Below are 18,787 nucleotides of genomic sequence, written 5' to 3'. Positions count from 1 at the left end.
TTTTTTTTTTTTTTTTGAGACAGAGTCTTGCTTGGTCACCCAGGCTGGACTGCAGTGGTGCGACCTTGGCTCTCTGTAACATCCACTTCCTGGGTTCAAGTGATTCTCATGTGTCAGCCTCCTAAGTAGCTAGGATTATAGTCGTACACCACCATGCCTGGCTAATTTTTGTATTTTTAGTATAGATAGCTTTTCTCCTTGTTATCTAGGCTGGTCTCAAACTCCTAGCCTCAGGTGCTCCATCTGCCTCAGCTTCCCAAAATGCTGGTATTGCAGGCATGAGCTACCGTGCCCAGCTCACTTGCAAAATTTAAGTTAAAAATTCTCAGTCTGCATCTTTTTGGTTTTCCCCAGCAATCCTAGATTTATAAAATAACTTTTAGCAAAAGTTTAGTTTATAAAACAACATAGATCAATATTTTAATGATCTTCAGTTAGAAAGGAATTTCTAAAACAACAAAACAAAATTTAAAAAGGTTGATAAATCAGTCTATACTTAAACTAAAACCTTCTATAAAATGAAGGCAATGTAGAGAAAGTGAAACATTTTACAAATAAAGAGCAGACAGTTTCAGCACACATATTTACAAATATAGTATGTTTAAAGATCCATAAGAAAAGGTAGAATAACCTAGTAGAGAAATTAGTCAAGGATGTTGATAGAAAACAATTGACAGAGGAGGAAACATGAAAGATCAATAAACAGAGAAAACTATCCTAAAATTAAACCAGGTAAGTGCAAATTAAAGCCAACTTTACACTTATGAAATTAATAAAAGTTAAGTCTGACAATCCCAAGTGTTAAAAGTATGTGGTAGAATAAAAACTATTATGTAGAATTGATGGATGTTATATTTGACACAATGACTTTTTCGGAAATGTAGTTTCCTACAGCTGCTGTAACAAAGTAACAAAAACTAGGTGGCCAATAACTATAGAAACATACTGTCTGGCAGTTCTGGAAGATACAAGTCTGATAAGGACATATTCTTAGAGAATCTTACCTTGCTGCTTCTGCTACTGGAGTTCACTAGAAATTCTTGGTGCCCCTCAGCTTGTAGCTGTATTACTACCATTGCATAGCCATCTTCTCCCTGTGTATTCACTTGGCCTTCCCTGTCTCTGTGTCTTAATTGCCGCTTTTCGTAAATATACCATTCATATTGGATTAGGGCTTTAACTCTAGTAACCTCATTTTAAACTGATTTCCTCTATTCCCAAATAAGCTCAAATTCTGCAGTACTGGAGGTCAGTAATTCAACACATATGTAGACATAGGACAAATAGAATTATTGTTTGTAAAATGAAAAAAAAAAAAAAAGGAAGTAAACCAAAGTGTCAAACAGCATGAGAACAGATGAATAAATAATTGTATAATCGCATATCTCAACATAATACAAAAGTGAAAAATGCGAGCTATACTTATATGGAAAAATATGGGTGAATCTTAGGTACACATTATTGAGTGAAAAAACCAAGTTTCAGAAAATGAGGTATAGTGTGATACTAGCTTTATAAAGCTAAAACAAGAAGAACTCATATTTTCTAGGAATATATACATACTACTATGAATATATACACACAGTTATATACATATATGCCTCCCCAACCCTGTCCCTTTCTACATCTATCAGATAGTCTCAATGATCAGATAGTATCACATGGTAACTAACTCCAGACTATCTAAAAGAAGAGGATGATATATGTCCATGTGAAGCATTCTTAAAATCTTTGTAATGTAATTTTTCAGGGGTGCTACTTATATTCTTTTGTATTTATTAAATACTACTAGAAAATTTAAAACAAAGAAACAAACACATATACAACACAAATAACTTTTTTTTTTTTTTTGAGATGGAATCTTGCTCTGTCACCCAGGCTTGAGTGCAGTGGCCACGATCTCAGCTCACTGCAACCACTGCCTCCCATGTTCAAGCGATTCTCCCATCTCAGTCTCCCAAATAGCTGGGATTACAGGCATGTGCCACCATGCCCGGCTAATTTTTTTTTTTTTTTTTGTATTTTTAGTAGAAATGGAGTTTCACTGTATTGGCTAGGCTGGTCTCGAACTCCTGACCTCAGGCGATCCACCAGCCTCAGCCTCCCAAAGTGCTGGGATTACAGGCATGAGCCACTGCGCCCGGCCACAAATAATTTTCAAGTTGATAATTTAAAGTATGGGTAGTATTCCTGGCACTCAACAGAGGCAAACACAGCTCTGCTATTTAAGATTTAAACAGAAAATCAAAAAACAGAAAAGCAACAACAACCCAAACATACAAAACACCTCCAAAACAAAACAACCTCTAGCAGAATCCAATCAACAAAATGGCTAATGTTGGAGTCATCAGATACAGAACAATCCACACACAAACTCACGTTAAATATGTTTAAATAAGTAAAACTTGGCCAGGTACGGTGGCTCATGCCTGTAATCCTAGCACTTTGGGATGACAAGGTGGGTGGATCACCTGAGGTTGGGAGTTCGAGACCAGTCTGACCAACATGGAGAAACCCCATTACAAAATTAGCTGGGCATGGTGGCACATGCCTGTAATCTCGGCTACTCGGGAGGCTGAGGCAGGAGAATCGCTTGAACATGGGAGGCGGAGGTTGCGGTGAGCCGAGATCGTGCCATTGCCCTCCAGCCTAGGCAACAAGAGCGAAACCCCGTCTCAAAAAAAAAAAGTAAAAGTTGACATAAAAATATGACTAGACTATAACTCTAAAAATGACTTAGCATATTTGATATTAAAACCAAACATAACTGAATATTAAAAACATAATCATTGAAGTTAAGAAAATAATGGATGGGTTAAAAAGATTAACATCATCCAACAAGAAAATAAGTGAGCTGAAGGATAAAAGGAAGGAAGTACAAGCATTTAAAAACAATATGTAGGCTGGGCGTGGAGGCTCATGCCTGTAATCCCAGCACTTTGGGAGGGTGAGGTGGGCAGATCACAAGGTCAGGAGATCCAGACCAGCCTGGCCAATATGGTGAAACCCCGTCTGTACTAAAAATACAAAAATTAGCCAGGCGTGGTGGCGGGTGCCAGTAGTCCCAGCTACTCGGGGGCTGAGACAAGAGAATCGCTTGAACCCAGGAGGCAGGCATTGCAGTGAGCAGAGATTGTGCCACTGCACTCCAGACTGGGCAACAGAGCAAGACTCTGCCTCAAAAACGAACAAACAAAAACTGATATGTAATTGTGAGCGTTAAAAAAAAAAAAAGATTAAAATGTCAGTGACCTTTCAACAGCAACCCCGATCCCACAAATTATTGAACAATATTATCAACATTTTATGATAATGTGATTTTGAACCTTGCATGCTCACTTTAGCCACCATATTAATTAAGTGTGATAACTCAGTGAAGATGGTTTTAGATTCAGCATAGTCCCTTTGGACCTTTTTAAGGAACCTAGTAAAGAATGCATTCTAGGAACATAAGGGACTGAAAATCAAGTTTTAGGAATGCATGAGATCCAGAAAGCTTGAATCCAAAGCAAGAAAGTAAAAAATAAAATAAAATAAGATAAAATAAAATAAAATAAAATAGTCCCCCCCATGCTGGAACCAGAATACTGAGGGCTCTAAGATTGCATCTTCAGGTCTGCCAAGTTGAAGCAAATGCTATAGAGCTGCTCACTAACAAATTTTCAGCAGCTGCACACACAACACATCAAAAACACAAGCCTGCGATATCTCAGAAAATATCGCCTTGCTAAAGAAGATCTATAATATTCATCAGTTGGAAATAATTACTTAGGAAATAAAATGCCTTTTTTTTTCGTTGACCTTTGGGAGCAATGGTATGCTCTGTTATAAATTTTAGCACATGAGACCTAAATTTTACAGTAAACAGCACAGCATTTTTGAAAATTACACTAAAAAATCAGTTTGTGTCTTAAACAATAAAAAAAAGGTGATACATTTAGTGCTGTTGTGAGATTGTTCTTGGGACAGAAAGCCAAAGAGGGAGGTTGACAACGGTAAGTATTAAAACAAAATAGAGGCACACGGAAAGGAAACCTTTCATAGCATGGCATTTAAATATGCAAAGATAGCGAATACAAAAAACGGGGGTGTGGGGGGGGCAGGAAGGGAGGATGGGGAGTGAAATTATATTTGGGGAGAATAGAATGATGTGTAACTGATGTCCATTTTCATCAATCATAAAAGCAAGTCAATGAGTAATGTATAAAAATATCTCAACAAATAACAAGAGGATATTAGTTAGAAAATTGTAGCTTAATCCTAGGTGAACTAAAAAGAGTAATAAAGTTATAATCTGTGAGAATTAGAGTTATAGATGAGAATGGAATGGATGGCTTATTTTATTTATGCATATATGCACACATATAGGCATACATATATGCATTTAATACTCTAGTAAAAATTGTTTTTAAAAAATTTCAAAAATTTCCTAATGATAGAAGAAATAATCAGTTTATGATAAAAAGTTACCGTATCAATGTTCTCTTCTGGAAAAAAAAACATTCCTTTGTTAATTAATTTTACTTTCACATGGAATTCATTGTGAATATTATCTCTGGAAATTTGTTCTCAAACATTTTATTTTTAGTTTGATCTCTTTGAGATTGTTTGATTTGTATTCTTAGGCACATGCTTAGAATCTGAAAATATGTCTGCTTTAAACTTGCCATTACAGTTCTGGTCAAATATCCAAAATTATTTATTACTGTATTTTATTTTTCGATTGGTACAGAGACAATATTTGTTACAAGGTGTATTTCATGTTTATGAGAGTTAGTGTTTTTCATGTTAATTCTATCTACTTTCAAGACTTAAACAGGAAAGTGAAGCATTTAATGCTTCACATTAAAATGAATCTAAATTTTTTAAAATTTTACTGATGATACAATATAACTATATTGATGATCGATCCGTTCTTTTCCACAGTAATTTCTCTGAAGAATATAGATGGGGTGTGTGTGTGCATGCATGCACATACGTACATTAATTTTTTTCTAGAGCACACATGCACATAAACATATTTATTTTTCCCTAAAACAAAAATTGATTATATGGCAACATCAGTAATTAATTCATTCAACAAAGTTATATTCAGTTTCCTACATACATATGTTTATCGTGTTTTCTCTGGAATTATGTTTATGCTGAGAAATCATTTTTAGGACAAGATTTATTGGGTCTATTTCAAAATTGAAAAGTGAATTTCTTTATTTTAAATGTATGAGAGTAATTCATTCACATTTTCTAATTTATTTCTAAGATGAGTCTGTTGAATACAAGTATCCTACTTTGTCAAGCAAACTGAAATTACTAATTGAGAACCAGCATGCTCTGCCTCCAAGGGTGTTTGCCATTTCGGGCAAGCAGTAGGCAGGGAACTAGAAAGCAGGCGTAGATGGTTTATGCATACACTGGCAAAGGCAAATGAGTGCTTAAGTTTCATTTCTCCTTAAAGACACCTATTTGCATGCTCCTTATTTTTTATCTTACAGTGATGAAGCTTTAATTATGTGGTACGCTTTCCTATCAATTCTAATTTATAGTTGTTTTAAATTCATTTCCAGGTGTCAGATTGAATCATCTGCTTCCCTTTTAATGTTTAGGCAGATAAATATTTCTTCCTGGTGAGTACATTCTTAGTGTGGTTACCCATTGAAGCACAAAGGCATGAATGTGAGAAGGAGAGAGGTAATTGCCATTTCTATATCACATAAATAAAGTCGTATTGGTCGGGCGCGGTGGCTCACGCCTGTAATCCCAGCACCTGGGAGACTGAGGTGGGCGGATCACGAGGTCAGGAGATCGAGGTCATCCTGGCTAACGCGGTGAAACCCCGTCTCTACTAAAAAAAAATACAAAAAACTAGCCGGGCGAGGTGGCGGGCGCCTGTAGTCCCAGCTACTCGGGAGGCTGAGGCGGGAGAATGGCGTGAACCCGGGAGGCGGAGCTTGCAGTGAGCCAAGATCAGCCACTGCACTGCAGCCTGGGTGACAGAGCCAGACTCTGTCTCAAAAATAAAATAAAAAATAATAATAATAAAGTCGTATTGAGCAAGTAAAAATCTAGGAGGTAATATTGCAAAGAAAGCTTCCAAAGGACTGAGCAAAATGTGGGGCTACATAAATAAGTGCACTCTCATCCTGATACTGACAACCTACCACAACATCTGCACTGTCAGTTATTAATGATTTCAAACAATTTTGATGAATTTATGGTTTTCCACTATTTGAGGCTGATATGCCTGGTCACTTCTTCTATCAAAATTTGATCAGTAGGACCTTTGCACTTGAATATTTAAAATACTGCCAATTTGTGTACAAGAGTTAAAAATAACTGACAGCTCAATGTGAGTAAGAGACTTTGGAGGAAAGATATAATAGGTGATTTAAGAGATGTGACAGGGTGACTTCCTTAAGAACAACAAAATGATGCCAGAAATCAACTGGGACGGTGACAAAGGCAAACTGCTTACCTCTAGGTTTTGTTTAGCAACAAACAGCTGCTGTTTCTTTTTGTTGATAAAAACCAATAAAGTTCAAAGAGATATAATTTGTCCTCATCCTTTATTTTCTACTCTCGTTGCTACTCACATTTACATTAAAATTCTACTTTTCCAGAGTTGAGATGAAAAAGGCATCATATATATGAATCAACAAAATAATTTAACATTAGCTTATTTTGTTATTTGCTTTGTGTATAATCATATTGTAACATCTCTATGCTACATGATAATCTCGAACAATACTTGCTTTAAGAAAAATGACATAATTATGCACGTTTATAAACCATTCCATTGTATAATGCTTAAAAGATGTTTTTTAATGAGCTTAAGAGGAAGAAATTAAAAACAAGATAACGCTCCTTGGAGGGAACTGCAGAGTAGTTAAGGAAATTATGCAATGCTAAATGGGCATTTAGGAGACAGCAGAGGAGAGCTGAAAGTCACACCAGAGACTGAGAAACTACTGAGGCTTTCGAATTGAAGATTCTTACCAGAGGAAAGAGAGAAATCCAAATTTGTGAGCACTGGAGATACGATCATCAACTCAGCTTTGGGCATTTAAGTTAAATTAGAGCAAAACGAGATGCTGTACAATGTCTTAGTTTCCTGTTTAAGCTACTGAAGAAAGTAACTTGACAGAGCTTTCAGTGAAGCTGCCATGGATCCCCAGAGTCCTGGAAATCCGTTTTGCTACATTCCTCTAGAGCGGTCCCCAAGTTAATTGGCATCAATAGATAACACACAATTGCAATGTGTATAAACAATAAAAGCATATAGGATTCAGGAAGGTTAAGATAAACTTTAATCACTCATAAGTATATTATTTTGTCCTAGGTATTCTTTACAATGGATCTCACCTGAAATTGTAAGTGTACTCTGTAACAACAGCTTTAATTGTGTCTAAACAGGTTTGCATAACTGGTTTTACATCTATATTTCTAAATTTATACCTACAGAGGGTTATTGTCCAAGTTGTCCTAGAGGATATCACGATGCAGAAGGAGTGTGAATCCCATTATGCAATATGCCAAGTAGTTTGGTCTAAGGCAACTTTCCACTGGACTAACTGGAATGTTCCAAGTAGGTTTTTGTGTAATTTCCATATACATGATTTCTCTTAGAAAACTATACATTTCATCACTCACGGAAAATATGTATTTCCCCGGGTTCTGTCATGCTAAACATTTAGCCTAGCTGATATCTTACATGCTTATTTTCACTAATATCTCATTTGCACGCATCTGATTGACATGCTGTATTTCACTAGCTACTAGATGGCACTGTCTTTCTGCAGGCATCTCAGTTCAAAATGCTCAAGTCCAGTTTCCCTGTCCCTCTCTTCAAATAAACACTTCTGGTAGAAAGCTTGAAAGTATCTTTTCATTGATACTTTTCTTTTTATCCCTCAAACCTTTTATTTACCTAGTTACTAAATTGTCTTAAATATATCTCAAATTCCTCTTCTCTTCAGCATTAGTTCAGACTGCATCAACTCCTGCTGTTCCTATCCAGCAATGTGCTTCATTGCTATCAAAATAATTGGTCAAAATGAAGAACTGTGCCTGATGCTCTCCAAAAAAAAGATCTCTTAAATAATATATGTAGCATTTTATCTTTTTATTCAACTCTTTCATGATGCTAACAATGTCTTATGTCATAATCTCACCTTTCACAATCCCTGATTTAAACCAAATTACACACATTTCACTGAAGTCTGTTTTTATTCATTTTATCTTCTCTAACAACAATAACCACCAAAAATATTCTTTCCCTCAATGCCCCTTATTTTCCTGCCTGGAAAATTCTTATTCATTTTAGAAGTAGTTTTAAATAATGTTCTTTTTCATGATTCCCTTATGTCTAAAATATTTAATTATTTAATTATTTAGACAATTATGGCACTAATCTTATTGCATTACTCACCAGTTATATTTCTGTACATGTTTATGTTTTGTGTATATATGTATAAATATAAGTATATATAATCATGTATGTTTTTGTGTATATACAAATATAAGTATATATAGTCTTATATAAACTTATATAATTAAATATATATAGCCTTATATATACTTATATAATTAAATATATAGTCTTATATATATTTATATAATTAAATATACTTATATTCATACATATATACACAAAACATAAACATGTACACACATATTTATATTTATATTTATACATTTATACACAAAACACATATATATATGTAGAGTTATGTTTCACTTAACAGGGATACGTTCTGAAAAATGCACTGTTAGGTAGTTTTGTTGTACAAACATCACAGAGTGTACTTACACAAACCTAGATGGTATCGCCTTCTACACAACTAGGCTATATGGTAGAATCTACTGCTCCTAATCTAGAAACCTGCACAGCATGTTACTGTATTGAATACTGCAGACATGTGTAACACAATGGTATTTGTGTGTCTAAACATAGCTAAACACAGTAAAAAATAAGTATTGGTATTCTAATCTTATGAGACCACCATCACAATAGGTGGTCCGTCATTGACTGAAATGTCATTATGGAGTGCATGACTGTACAGTTACAAAGGCAAGCAAGAAAAAGTGAGACAGACAATGAATATAAGAGAAACTGAAATGAAAAAAAGTAAATGTGTGTATGTACGTGTGTCTGTGTGTATGAGAGACAGAGAGAGAGAGTTTGGTTCTGTTTATCCCACCAAAATGCAAATTAGTTGTGAATGTATCCTGTACATAATTTCTTACTTTAAGACAACTACAGTTCATTTTTATTTCTTAGCACAGTTCTTGGCACATATAGGGCTTTGGTCAATGTTTAATAAATCAATGAATGCTTTAATGACATAATTTCTTTTGTAACTCCTTCAAACTATAGGCATTGGGAACATGAGGGAAAATCACGCTACATCTAACCAACATAAATTGTAGAACAGTGCTTTTGCGTGTAAGTAGGTTCATTTTTTTCTAGATAATAAAACAGGGAAAAAGAGACATTTTTAATTTTATTCCCTTCTTTCTCATGCTGAAGCATCTTCCTTGGGGCATACCTGACAGTTGCTCTAGTTGAAAAGTGCTTGATAATTTTAAAATATGCAAATCAGCCTGGGGCCTCCATTACCTTGGGATCCCCAGCAGAGGAGAGGTTGACTCTATTTACAAAGTGAAAATCAGCACTTATTAAATCAAATCTCTCTTGTACCAGGCAGGGATTATGATAGTCTCACAGCTCACTGAACGTACGTGTCTTAAATCCCTATGTATATCATATAGACATTTCCTTGAAAGACCTTGTCTCATGCAAACTTGTTTATCTGCCCAGGCAGTATAAGGATCCCAGAAAAGAGGTCAGTCGTGTTTGGTCCTTGGATACTGCAAAAGCACCAAGCAATAAAAGTATGATTTACTTGTCTCTGTAACAACATGCATACACATTTTAAGAATTCAGTATGTCCTGCCTGAATTTTGCCCTATAATCTATATAAAAGTAGTGAACCACAGAATCAACTAAAGCGGGATGCACAAAGGAAGATTAAATTTTTGATGTGCCAGTATCTTTCTAGGTGTAGTGCTTTGAAGCATAGGCTTAAAAGCCAAATAACCTGGATCCTCAACCTGCTTCTTATTTATTTCATGAACAAGCGACTTTACATTTACATGATTCTGTTTTTTTGACTAACGAAAAGGGGTAGATTTATGTTGGTGCAAAAGTAATCGCAGTTTTTGCTATTAATGGCAAAATTACTTTTCCACCAACCTAATACAAAAGTAATTTTGCCATTAATAGCAAAAACTGCGATTACTTTTGCACCAACCTAATACATTATCAATCTCATACGGATGACGTAAAGATGAAGTGAGTTTATATTTGCACTATACTTCATAGTAGTGTTTAGTACATGCTATAACAATGCCTAATACTATTATTTTTATACTGTTGCTGTTTTATTTGGGCAAACCAGATAATCCTTTCTTAAGTAATTTAATGAGATAAAGTCAGTAGCCCATCAATGGCATTCAGATAAACAAATAAGCATGCATAGCTATGACATCTCTTTTAGATGATTATTCTGTAAATAATTCTGGAATTGTTTACAGTTGTTTCTGAATTGGTTATAGTTGTGTATAATCCTTAGAGTTAATTTGATGGGAAATATGAAGAACTGATGTTGAAATTCTCAGGAAGTAAGATCTTACCTCAGTTTATTTGAATACTCAAAGTCTTCCATCACCTATAATTTATCTTAATAAAAACTGTCTTTTAAGTGGGGAAATGTTTCATTAATTTTCAAAACTAACATTAACCAAATGATGAAAAGCTATTTATATTTGTCCCTATTGTCAATAATCCATGGGAAATTATAGTAGACAACAATACATTCACTCGTTTGAGTGCCTTTAGGATCGATTTGGATGCTTACATAATAAATATATCAAATTCTCGTTTAATTTGACATTGATTATCTATATACATGATACCCTGCATACATATGAGAGAGTCACTCAATCATACAGTGACCTTTTGCTTGGAGTTTGTAAGGTTTTTTCCTCCCTCAAAAAGGCTCAGCAAAGCTGACACTACATAAATGTACATGTTATTGGTCCATGACTTTTATTTGTCAACCTAAATTATTTGCAATAATGTCTGTGAGTCAGTGAGTGTACAGAAGCATGATTCTATAAAAGCCAGGTTTCTTAGGAGCTCACAACATTGGTAAGTGGAATTTGAAAACAATCTGCTTTTCTTGACTTTTGTCCCTGTGATGGGATGTATGGAAGAGCACCTACCGTAAATAAAAGGCTCTGTTTTCTTTCTTTTTTTTTTTTTAAACTAGTGCCCAATCCTAGGCATCAACTAGTTGGCTGGGAACCTGACCTCCTGCTTAGTTGCTTTTGCAAACTCTTTTTCTCTAGGCCTTGACCTTCTTCTCTGGTGCCTATTTTTGTTCCTTGAAGATATTGGAGAGCGTTTTCAAATAGAGATTCTCTGGAGTGTTAAGGCAAAGATGGAATTAGCCAGACCTCAGTACATTAGATGTCCCTTAGTCATTAACTACGGACAGATGAAAATCAATATTGTAACATTTTCTCAGGGACACTTTTTGTAAAACCTTTTGGAAACAAATACTGTTGTCCCAGTTGGTTTTGCAAAGCCCTACAATGATCACGTTTCAGTAATTTAAGCTTTTCATAGACCTTTCCAATGATCTGCTTTAACAATTTTACATAATTTTATGATTTTCTATGTTTTTATGATTTTAGAGAAAGAAGGAAAGAAAAGGGGTAAACAGGACTAAAAATATTCAAGTGAAAATACCAGGCAAATAGATTTAAAGTATGGAAGTATAATATTTTTCTAGTATTAGCACAATGAAACAGAAAAATTTAAGGATTATTGAATGTTTGGTTGGAGACCAGGAAAATTTGCTCTGGAATCCTCCTTAATGGAACTGTTATTGGTACACATGAAGTAAGTGCATTTATTTTGTATACATTTTAATATTTAGAGCAAAAGAGTAGAAAATACTTTTAGATATCAGTTTTAAGGTGCATCCCGACCTTCCAATCCATGGACTCCTTTTTAGAATTATACTAATGTGCATATATTAATGTTCACATATTTATATACTTTTAAAACCATGAGACTACAAAGATAACTTGGATCAGGCACACAGTTATTACTTTGTTAATGCCAATGATAATTTATAATTGTCAATGTTCCCCTGAGGGTAAAGCCCTCTAAACTCATCTCCCATCAACCTCCTCATTCTTTGGAATGTTCCAGTCACAGGAAGTTTCAGTTGTGGATAGACTCCCTTCAATTTCCAACCTCAGGGTTTCCCACATGGTGATCTTTTTGCTAAGTGGATTTCTCCCTCTGTTAGTGGCTAGATATTGCAGTGTTTAGGTGAAATATCACCTTTTGAATGAGAGCTTCTATTAGCCTTCCCCTTCCCCTAATCGTCAAATCCTGCTTACACTGGAATTGTCTCACATGTGATTGTTTTTTATACAGGACTGAACTACCCTTTGCCAGTGTACAATGCTTTTACTTATGTATGATTTGTCTCCTCTGCTTTAAAGAAAGGCGACAGGGATACAAACCCGGGCTTTTTGTTGTTGTTTTGACAAATGCCATATGCTTGGACTTAGTTTCTAAAATGGCTGTATTCGTCTGTTCTCATACTGCTAATAAAGACATACCCGAGACTGGGTAATTTATAAAGGAAAGAGGTTTAATTGACTCACAGTTCCACATGGCTGAGGAGGCCTCACAATCATGGTGGAAGGTAAATGAAAAGCAAAGTCATGTCTTACATGGCAGCAGGAAAGAGAGAGCTTGTGTAGAGGAACTCCACTTTATAAAACCACCATTTCTCATGAGACATATTCACTATCACAAGAACAGCATGGGAAAGACCACCCCTGTGATTCAATTACCTCCCACCAGGTCCCTCCCATGACACGTGGGACGTATGGGAGCTACAATTCAAGATGAGATTTGGGCAGAAACACAGCCAAACCATATCAATGGCATTTGGTACAAGGGTGATCTCAATAAATATTTTTAAATCAATGAATTTGTGATTTACTTGAATTGTCCCTCATACAGCATCAAAATTTCTCACTTAGATTCTACTGGAATATTGGGCCAGATAACTCTTTGTCATTGAAATTTTAAGGATGCTTAGAAGCACCCCTAGCTCCTGCCCATTAGATCCCAGTAGCATTTGCCAGTTGACATAATCAAAAATGTCTCAAGACATTGCCAAATGTCCAGGGCCATGACTGGGGAGGGCAAAATTATCTCTGAATTAGAAACATTGTTGTAAATCCACACAATAAAATAAATGAAAAAATAAAGCAAGATATCTGAGTTTTCATGTGTCTCTGTCTCCTCCAGATGACTGAGATTGTTGATACAGCATATAGGGAAATAATGAATTTAGATCAGCCAACCTAAAGGAAAGTTTGAGTTGCGACCTAACTTTTACAATATTGAATAATAAAAATAATAATGGTAATAAAGAACTAGCATGAATCAACATTATTGGATGCATAAATACACTAAATGCCAGCCACTGAGTCAATGCTTCTTAGATATGAAATTACTTAGTCTTACATTACTCTACAAAGAAGAGACCACTATCCAGTGTTACTGATGACAATGAAAAATAGATGTCAGTTTAACTGACCCAAGTGAAAAAACTACTAAGTGAAAATTACTGGGACTCATGCAGGATGACTGCAGGGCCTGCTGCTGAGCTATCCAACATGGCAGCCACTAGCCCAGCCACTAACCCTCATATAGCTATAACTACAAATATAGTTTTTGAATTGAGATTTGATGTAAGTTGAAAATACTTGATAACTTGGTATAACCTTAAGACTTAGAGAAAAAAAGAATGTAAAATATTTGAGTAAGTTTTATATTGTCATATTCAAAGGGTAATACTGGGTTAAAGAAAAACATATACTGCAAATAAATGTCTCTTGCTTTTTGAAAACTTTTCCTATGTGGCTTTATCATTTTTACCCTGAGCCTCCTTTTCTTCTATGTATGGGTATAATAATAGTAACGGTTTCTATAGATTAGTTGTGAGGTTTCAATGATATGCTACATATGAAAGGCTTTGTGAACTGTAGAACTCCCTCCAAAGATTGGCTATTTACTTACATAATATTAAATACTATTTTCCAAATGTTGTATGATTTAGACAATCAAATAACATTCTAATTCCCATGAATGTGGGTTCCCAAAGGTTAGATAAGGTTGTAAATATTCATAACAAAAAAGAAAACTTAGAAAATAAAAATCCATAAATTATATTTCCATCTATAATTTAAAAATAATGGGACAGTTCAGACCAACCTGGGCAACATGGCGAAACCTTGTGTCTACTAAAAATACAAAAATTAGCTTGGCATGGTGGCATGAGCCTGTAATCCCAGCTACTCAGGAAGCTGAGGCAGGAGAATCATTTGAGCGTGGGAGGTGGAGGTTGCAGTGAGCTGAGATCGCATCACTGCACTCTAGCCTGTGCTACAGAGTAAGATTCACTCTCAAAATAATAATATAATAGTGATAATAATAATGAGACAAGATACGGGATGATCTAAAATCCTCTAAATGTATTGTACTGTACGTTTGGAGTTGGAGGTAGATTTAGTTTAATTATTGAACGTGTCATTTGTAAATGGACTGTATTTTAGACACATGTGCATATATGTTCCCAAAAATGTAAAATACAATACTACTCCCAAAGGAAATTTATTACCGATAAAATACTTTTTTTTTCCAGTAATAGTTTTGCTCATTGTAGATTATGTAATTAATTTGTTATGGTTTATTGTGCTGAATTTGCATGCTCGTTCTCCTGGTAAAAGGCTCGAGCTAAGAGGTGGTCAAAAATACATGTAAAATGTGAAATTTAAATTTTAAACAGCACGCATCTTTAAACGTGTTCTAAGAAATATGCAGGATTATTATTGCTTTTATTTTTCTTACCAATATTAAAGGTAACCTGGACCTGAAACCTAATGATTTGAAAAAAGCATAAGCACACGCCTTTCCCTATGAGTTCTGGGGCCCAGCACCATACCAGCAGACCTGATGGGCACACCTTAAATATCTAATCAAACAACCATCACAAATACATAGGCATGTGATTAGCCTGCTCAAGAAAATTCTGTATGAATTTTGAAATCTTTCCAAATACATGCTTTTAAACAATTTAATTCGAATCAGGTACTATTAATAATCAAAGTTAGGTAAAAATAGTACAGAAAAGAGAAAAAAATGCTTTTGAAGAGTCAAAACAATGCTGTTAATTCTAGACAGTAATTCCTCTGAGCAATGGTCTTTAATATAAAGATACAAATATTACAAAAAAGCTATTGCCTTTAAATTTTAGTACTTTGTCACAAGGTATTTAAAGTCAATTACAAACTAAAATGGGGGGACCAATTCAGAGGTTAATATTCAGCATATACTGAAAATTCAGGACACAGATGGTAGTCGAATATGTTTTTTGTGTCACTTTTCTGATGACCCTACATTCTATCTTTAAGTACAGGATCTTCTGGCAAAGCAAAAATTTGGGAGTTTCCATTGAGATTTGATACCATCCTCTCTAGTATGCGAGTTGACATGTAGTCTATCAAGTTTGTACAAGAAGGAAGAACAAATGCATGTGTTTTTATGGTCAGGAGCTAAAGGTTCTTAACCTATTCTTAATCTATTTTAAGAATTTGAGAGGTCAGTTCAAAATAGATCTATGTGCAGATCAGGAATACAAAATGTTGTACTAAGTTTATCACTCCACACATAATAACATTAAATGCAAGTCAGATAGTTTCCTGAGGTTCTCCCTCCACAGTGCTTTCTGGCTTAGTCCTTATAATTTGTCAAATTAGATTTTTTGTTGAAAAACTGTGTCCTCAATTTAGGATCCTCATTATTAAATTTGAAACAGAAACAAATAAGTTTATTGTAAAATTATGACTTAGTTTGTTTTCTAATAAACATTGTTTCATTTTATTAGCTGAAAGAAACAGTTCTTAAAACTGCAAGTATAGATGCCAAGCTCACATATGAAGAGGTTTGGGATCATAGGTCCTCCTGTCTCTGAGTGAAATATGCTTGAAATATTCAATTTTATTTTATAATAACAGTAATTCTTCAGCATGTACACCTTTACTTTTGTAGCACATTTTTAGTATGTTTTAAATTAAACGAATGACAATTGCTTTTTGGTTTTTTTTTTCTTTGTCTCTTTTTACTCTAAATCTTTTGCCCTGCAGAATGACCATTAAAGAGTGCTTACTCTGGGGGAAACGTGGCGGGTTGTCATTGACATCTGTCAGCGTGATGTTCACAGTGGTTGTCCCTGATAAACCTCCCATCTGGCCGCCCATGTCTTTGGCCTGGATGACCACTTGGTATTGCTCTCTGTTTTCTCTGTTCATGTTTGGTAAAGCAGTCCTGATGATACCTTGAGAAAATATAAAAACTTCCATTATCTTCACTGAAATCTCCATTATTATTTTATTAAGTCCACAAAAAGTATTTTTAAGCTAGTGATTTTTTGAAAGACATGTTTCCATACTCATTTTTATTGTCTAGAAATTATAAAAGTGGAGGCCGGGCACGGTGGCTCAAGTCTGTAATCCCAGCACTTTGGGAGGCCGAGATGGTTGGATCACAAGGTCAGGACATCCAGACCATCCTGGCTAACACAGTGAAACTCCGTCTGTACTAAAAAATACAAAAAATTAGCCAGGAGAGGTGGCGGGCGCCTGTAGTCCCAGCTACTTGGGAGGCTGAGGCAGGAGAATGGCGTGAACCCAGGAGGAGGAGCTTGCAGTGAGCCGAGATCGGGCCACTGCACTCCAGCCTGGGCCACACAGCGAGACTCCGTTTCAAAAATAATAATAATAATAATAATAATAAAAGTGAAAAGTGAGTCTGTGGAAATATCATTTGTATTGTGTTTCCATTTCCTAGCAACATCACATGTGCTTAGAGTGGCCTAAGCCTATATGTTAAAATATCTACACAGAGGTTTCCATTAGTTCACTCTATGATTTAACTTTGAATTCTTACATCTTTAAGTGTTGCATCCTCACTCAACTGTGAGTATTAACGTCAAAGTTTTGTTCTTATTCTCCCATGGTCTTTCTACTGATAAAGGTCACAAAGATGATCAAATGAACAAACAGCAATTCATGATTCCTGACCTGTTTCAGGCTCCACAGAGAAATAGGGCTGCCCTTGAAGTATGCTGTAAATGACTCTGGCGCTGTTCCCGTATGAAGGGTCATCGGCATCTGTAGCTGTGACTTGCACCACAGAAGTACCTGAAGTATCCAAATTCAGCTTAGTTCTGCACAGTACCAGAAGGAGGAGCAAAAGCACTGGTTTTCATTGAAGACTTGAATGATTTCTGGCTTTAATAATGACCTCTTAAACTTTCATATACAATTTGGATGAATATGTACATTAATATAGTGTTATTACAGGTAAACTCTGAGTTCAAGTACATAATATTTATTTAGTCAACATGCCTATTTTGTATGCATGCAATAAATAATGCTAGTATATCAGAATATGATAAATACAATTACTTTACAAATGCTCAAGTTGGATATTGAAATTCATTTTCACATAATAGATTTGTTTTGTGTAAAGGGCATATCTAATCACACAGGAGTAAGTGTGTTCTTCTTCCTGCTCTCCACTAATTAACTCTAAAAATAATTAACATCTGCTCTAGAATACAATTTTATGAATAGATTAAATTCTAAATTTAGAAACAATTCAACATGATCCCAAGTCCCATGAACTACTAAAATCTATTTAATAAAGTTCAAGATATTTAAAAGGACTTTATAGTGAGATTACTGCCAAAAGTTCTTGGGATTTAATGAAGCAAATATTAAATAACAATCCCAGAACAATGCTTTTGAGAAATGCAGAGTCTGAAAATGTGCTATTATAACTGTTAACAAGTAAAAAAAAAAGCTTCAGATTTGTTTAATCAGTTTAAACAACTTCACACATATTTGAAAAGTGTCTATTCTCCTACTGAATCCAAACATATTTCTATAAAAATGTTATCACTGTTCTCTGATGCTTTTCACTGCCTTTCATTCTATATCTAAATTAATGCAGTTTTAATTTTCTTGGCCTACTGATACATCTCCCATTTATTTACACTGAAGAGAGAAATTCTATTTTCTTGAATGTTATATTTCTACCTTTTTTTCATGCCATATGTTTTACAGGTTCCACAATCTAACTTGGTAATTCTGTATCAGTATGTATTTAACCATGGCTTTTCAACTGGCTTCTTTGAATATAAGATTTCAAAGAGTTTTAAAGATACCAGCAGAGTTTTATATATGATAATCATAATGATAGGATATTTTATGATATTTAATAAAAAAGAATCTAATCAATTTCCTCAATTGAAATATGTAGACAGTACATATTCAAGATGAAATCTTTCGGTAAATTATGACTAGAGTATATGTGAAGATTCTATAACCTGTATGGTATTCTAAATATATTTATATTATATTTGGGATCAAAAAATTACACAACTTTTATCTGAATCCAAGTGACAAAAAACAATTTATTTTCACAATTTTCTACTGAAGTTCAATGATATTTTCTTGATTTTTGAGGAGAGTGTCTACCTATAAGTATTATAAAGATTCACAAATCTGTAGGAAGTGTAAATTGCATTGATCTTTTTTTCTGATTGTCTCCTAAAAGAAAATAAATATA

General features: G+C 34.7%; 1 protein-coding gene across 3 annotated transcripts in view; it reads right to left on the bottom strand.

The window, feature by feature from the left end:
• Window positions 1–18,787, bottom strand: part of CDH10 (cadherin 10, type 2 (T2-cadherin)) — a 201,911-nt gene that overhangs the window by 37,832 nt on the left and 145,292 nt on the right. For all 3 annotated transcript variants that reach the window (XM_011987414.1, XM_011987413.1, XM_011987415.1), the window contains 2 exons: window positions 17,236–17,355; window positions 16,323–16,490 (listed from right to left, as the gene is read on the bottom strand). In XM_011987414.1, coding sequence (XP_011842804.1) covers window positions 16,323–16,490; window positions 17,236–17,355 — 288 coding nt within the window. The remainder of the gene's footprint in view (window positions 1–16,322; window positions 16,491–17,235; window positions 17,356–18,787) is intronic.

The sequence above is a fragment of the Mandrillus leucophaeus genome, unplaced genomic scaffold (assembly GCF_000951045.1).
Source record: "Mandrillus leucophaeus isolate KB7577 unplaced genomic scaffold, Mleu.le_1.0 Scaffold31, whole genome shotgun sequence".
NCBI lineage: Eukaryota > Metazoa > Chordata > Mammalia > Primates > Cercopithecidae > Mandrillus > Mandrillus leucophaeus.
The sequence above is the reverse complement of the archived record's forward strand: the minus strand, read 5'-3'. Positions and strand labels throughout refer to the sequence as shown.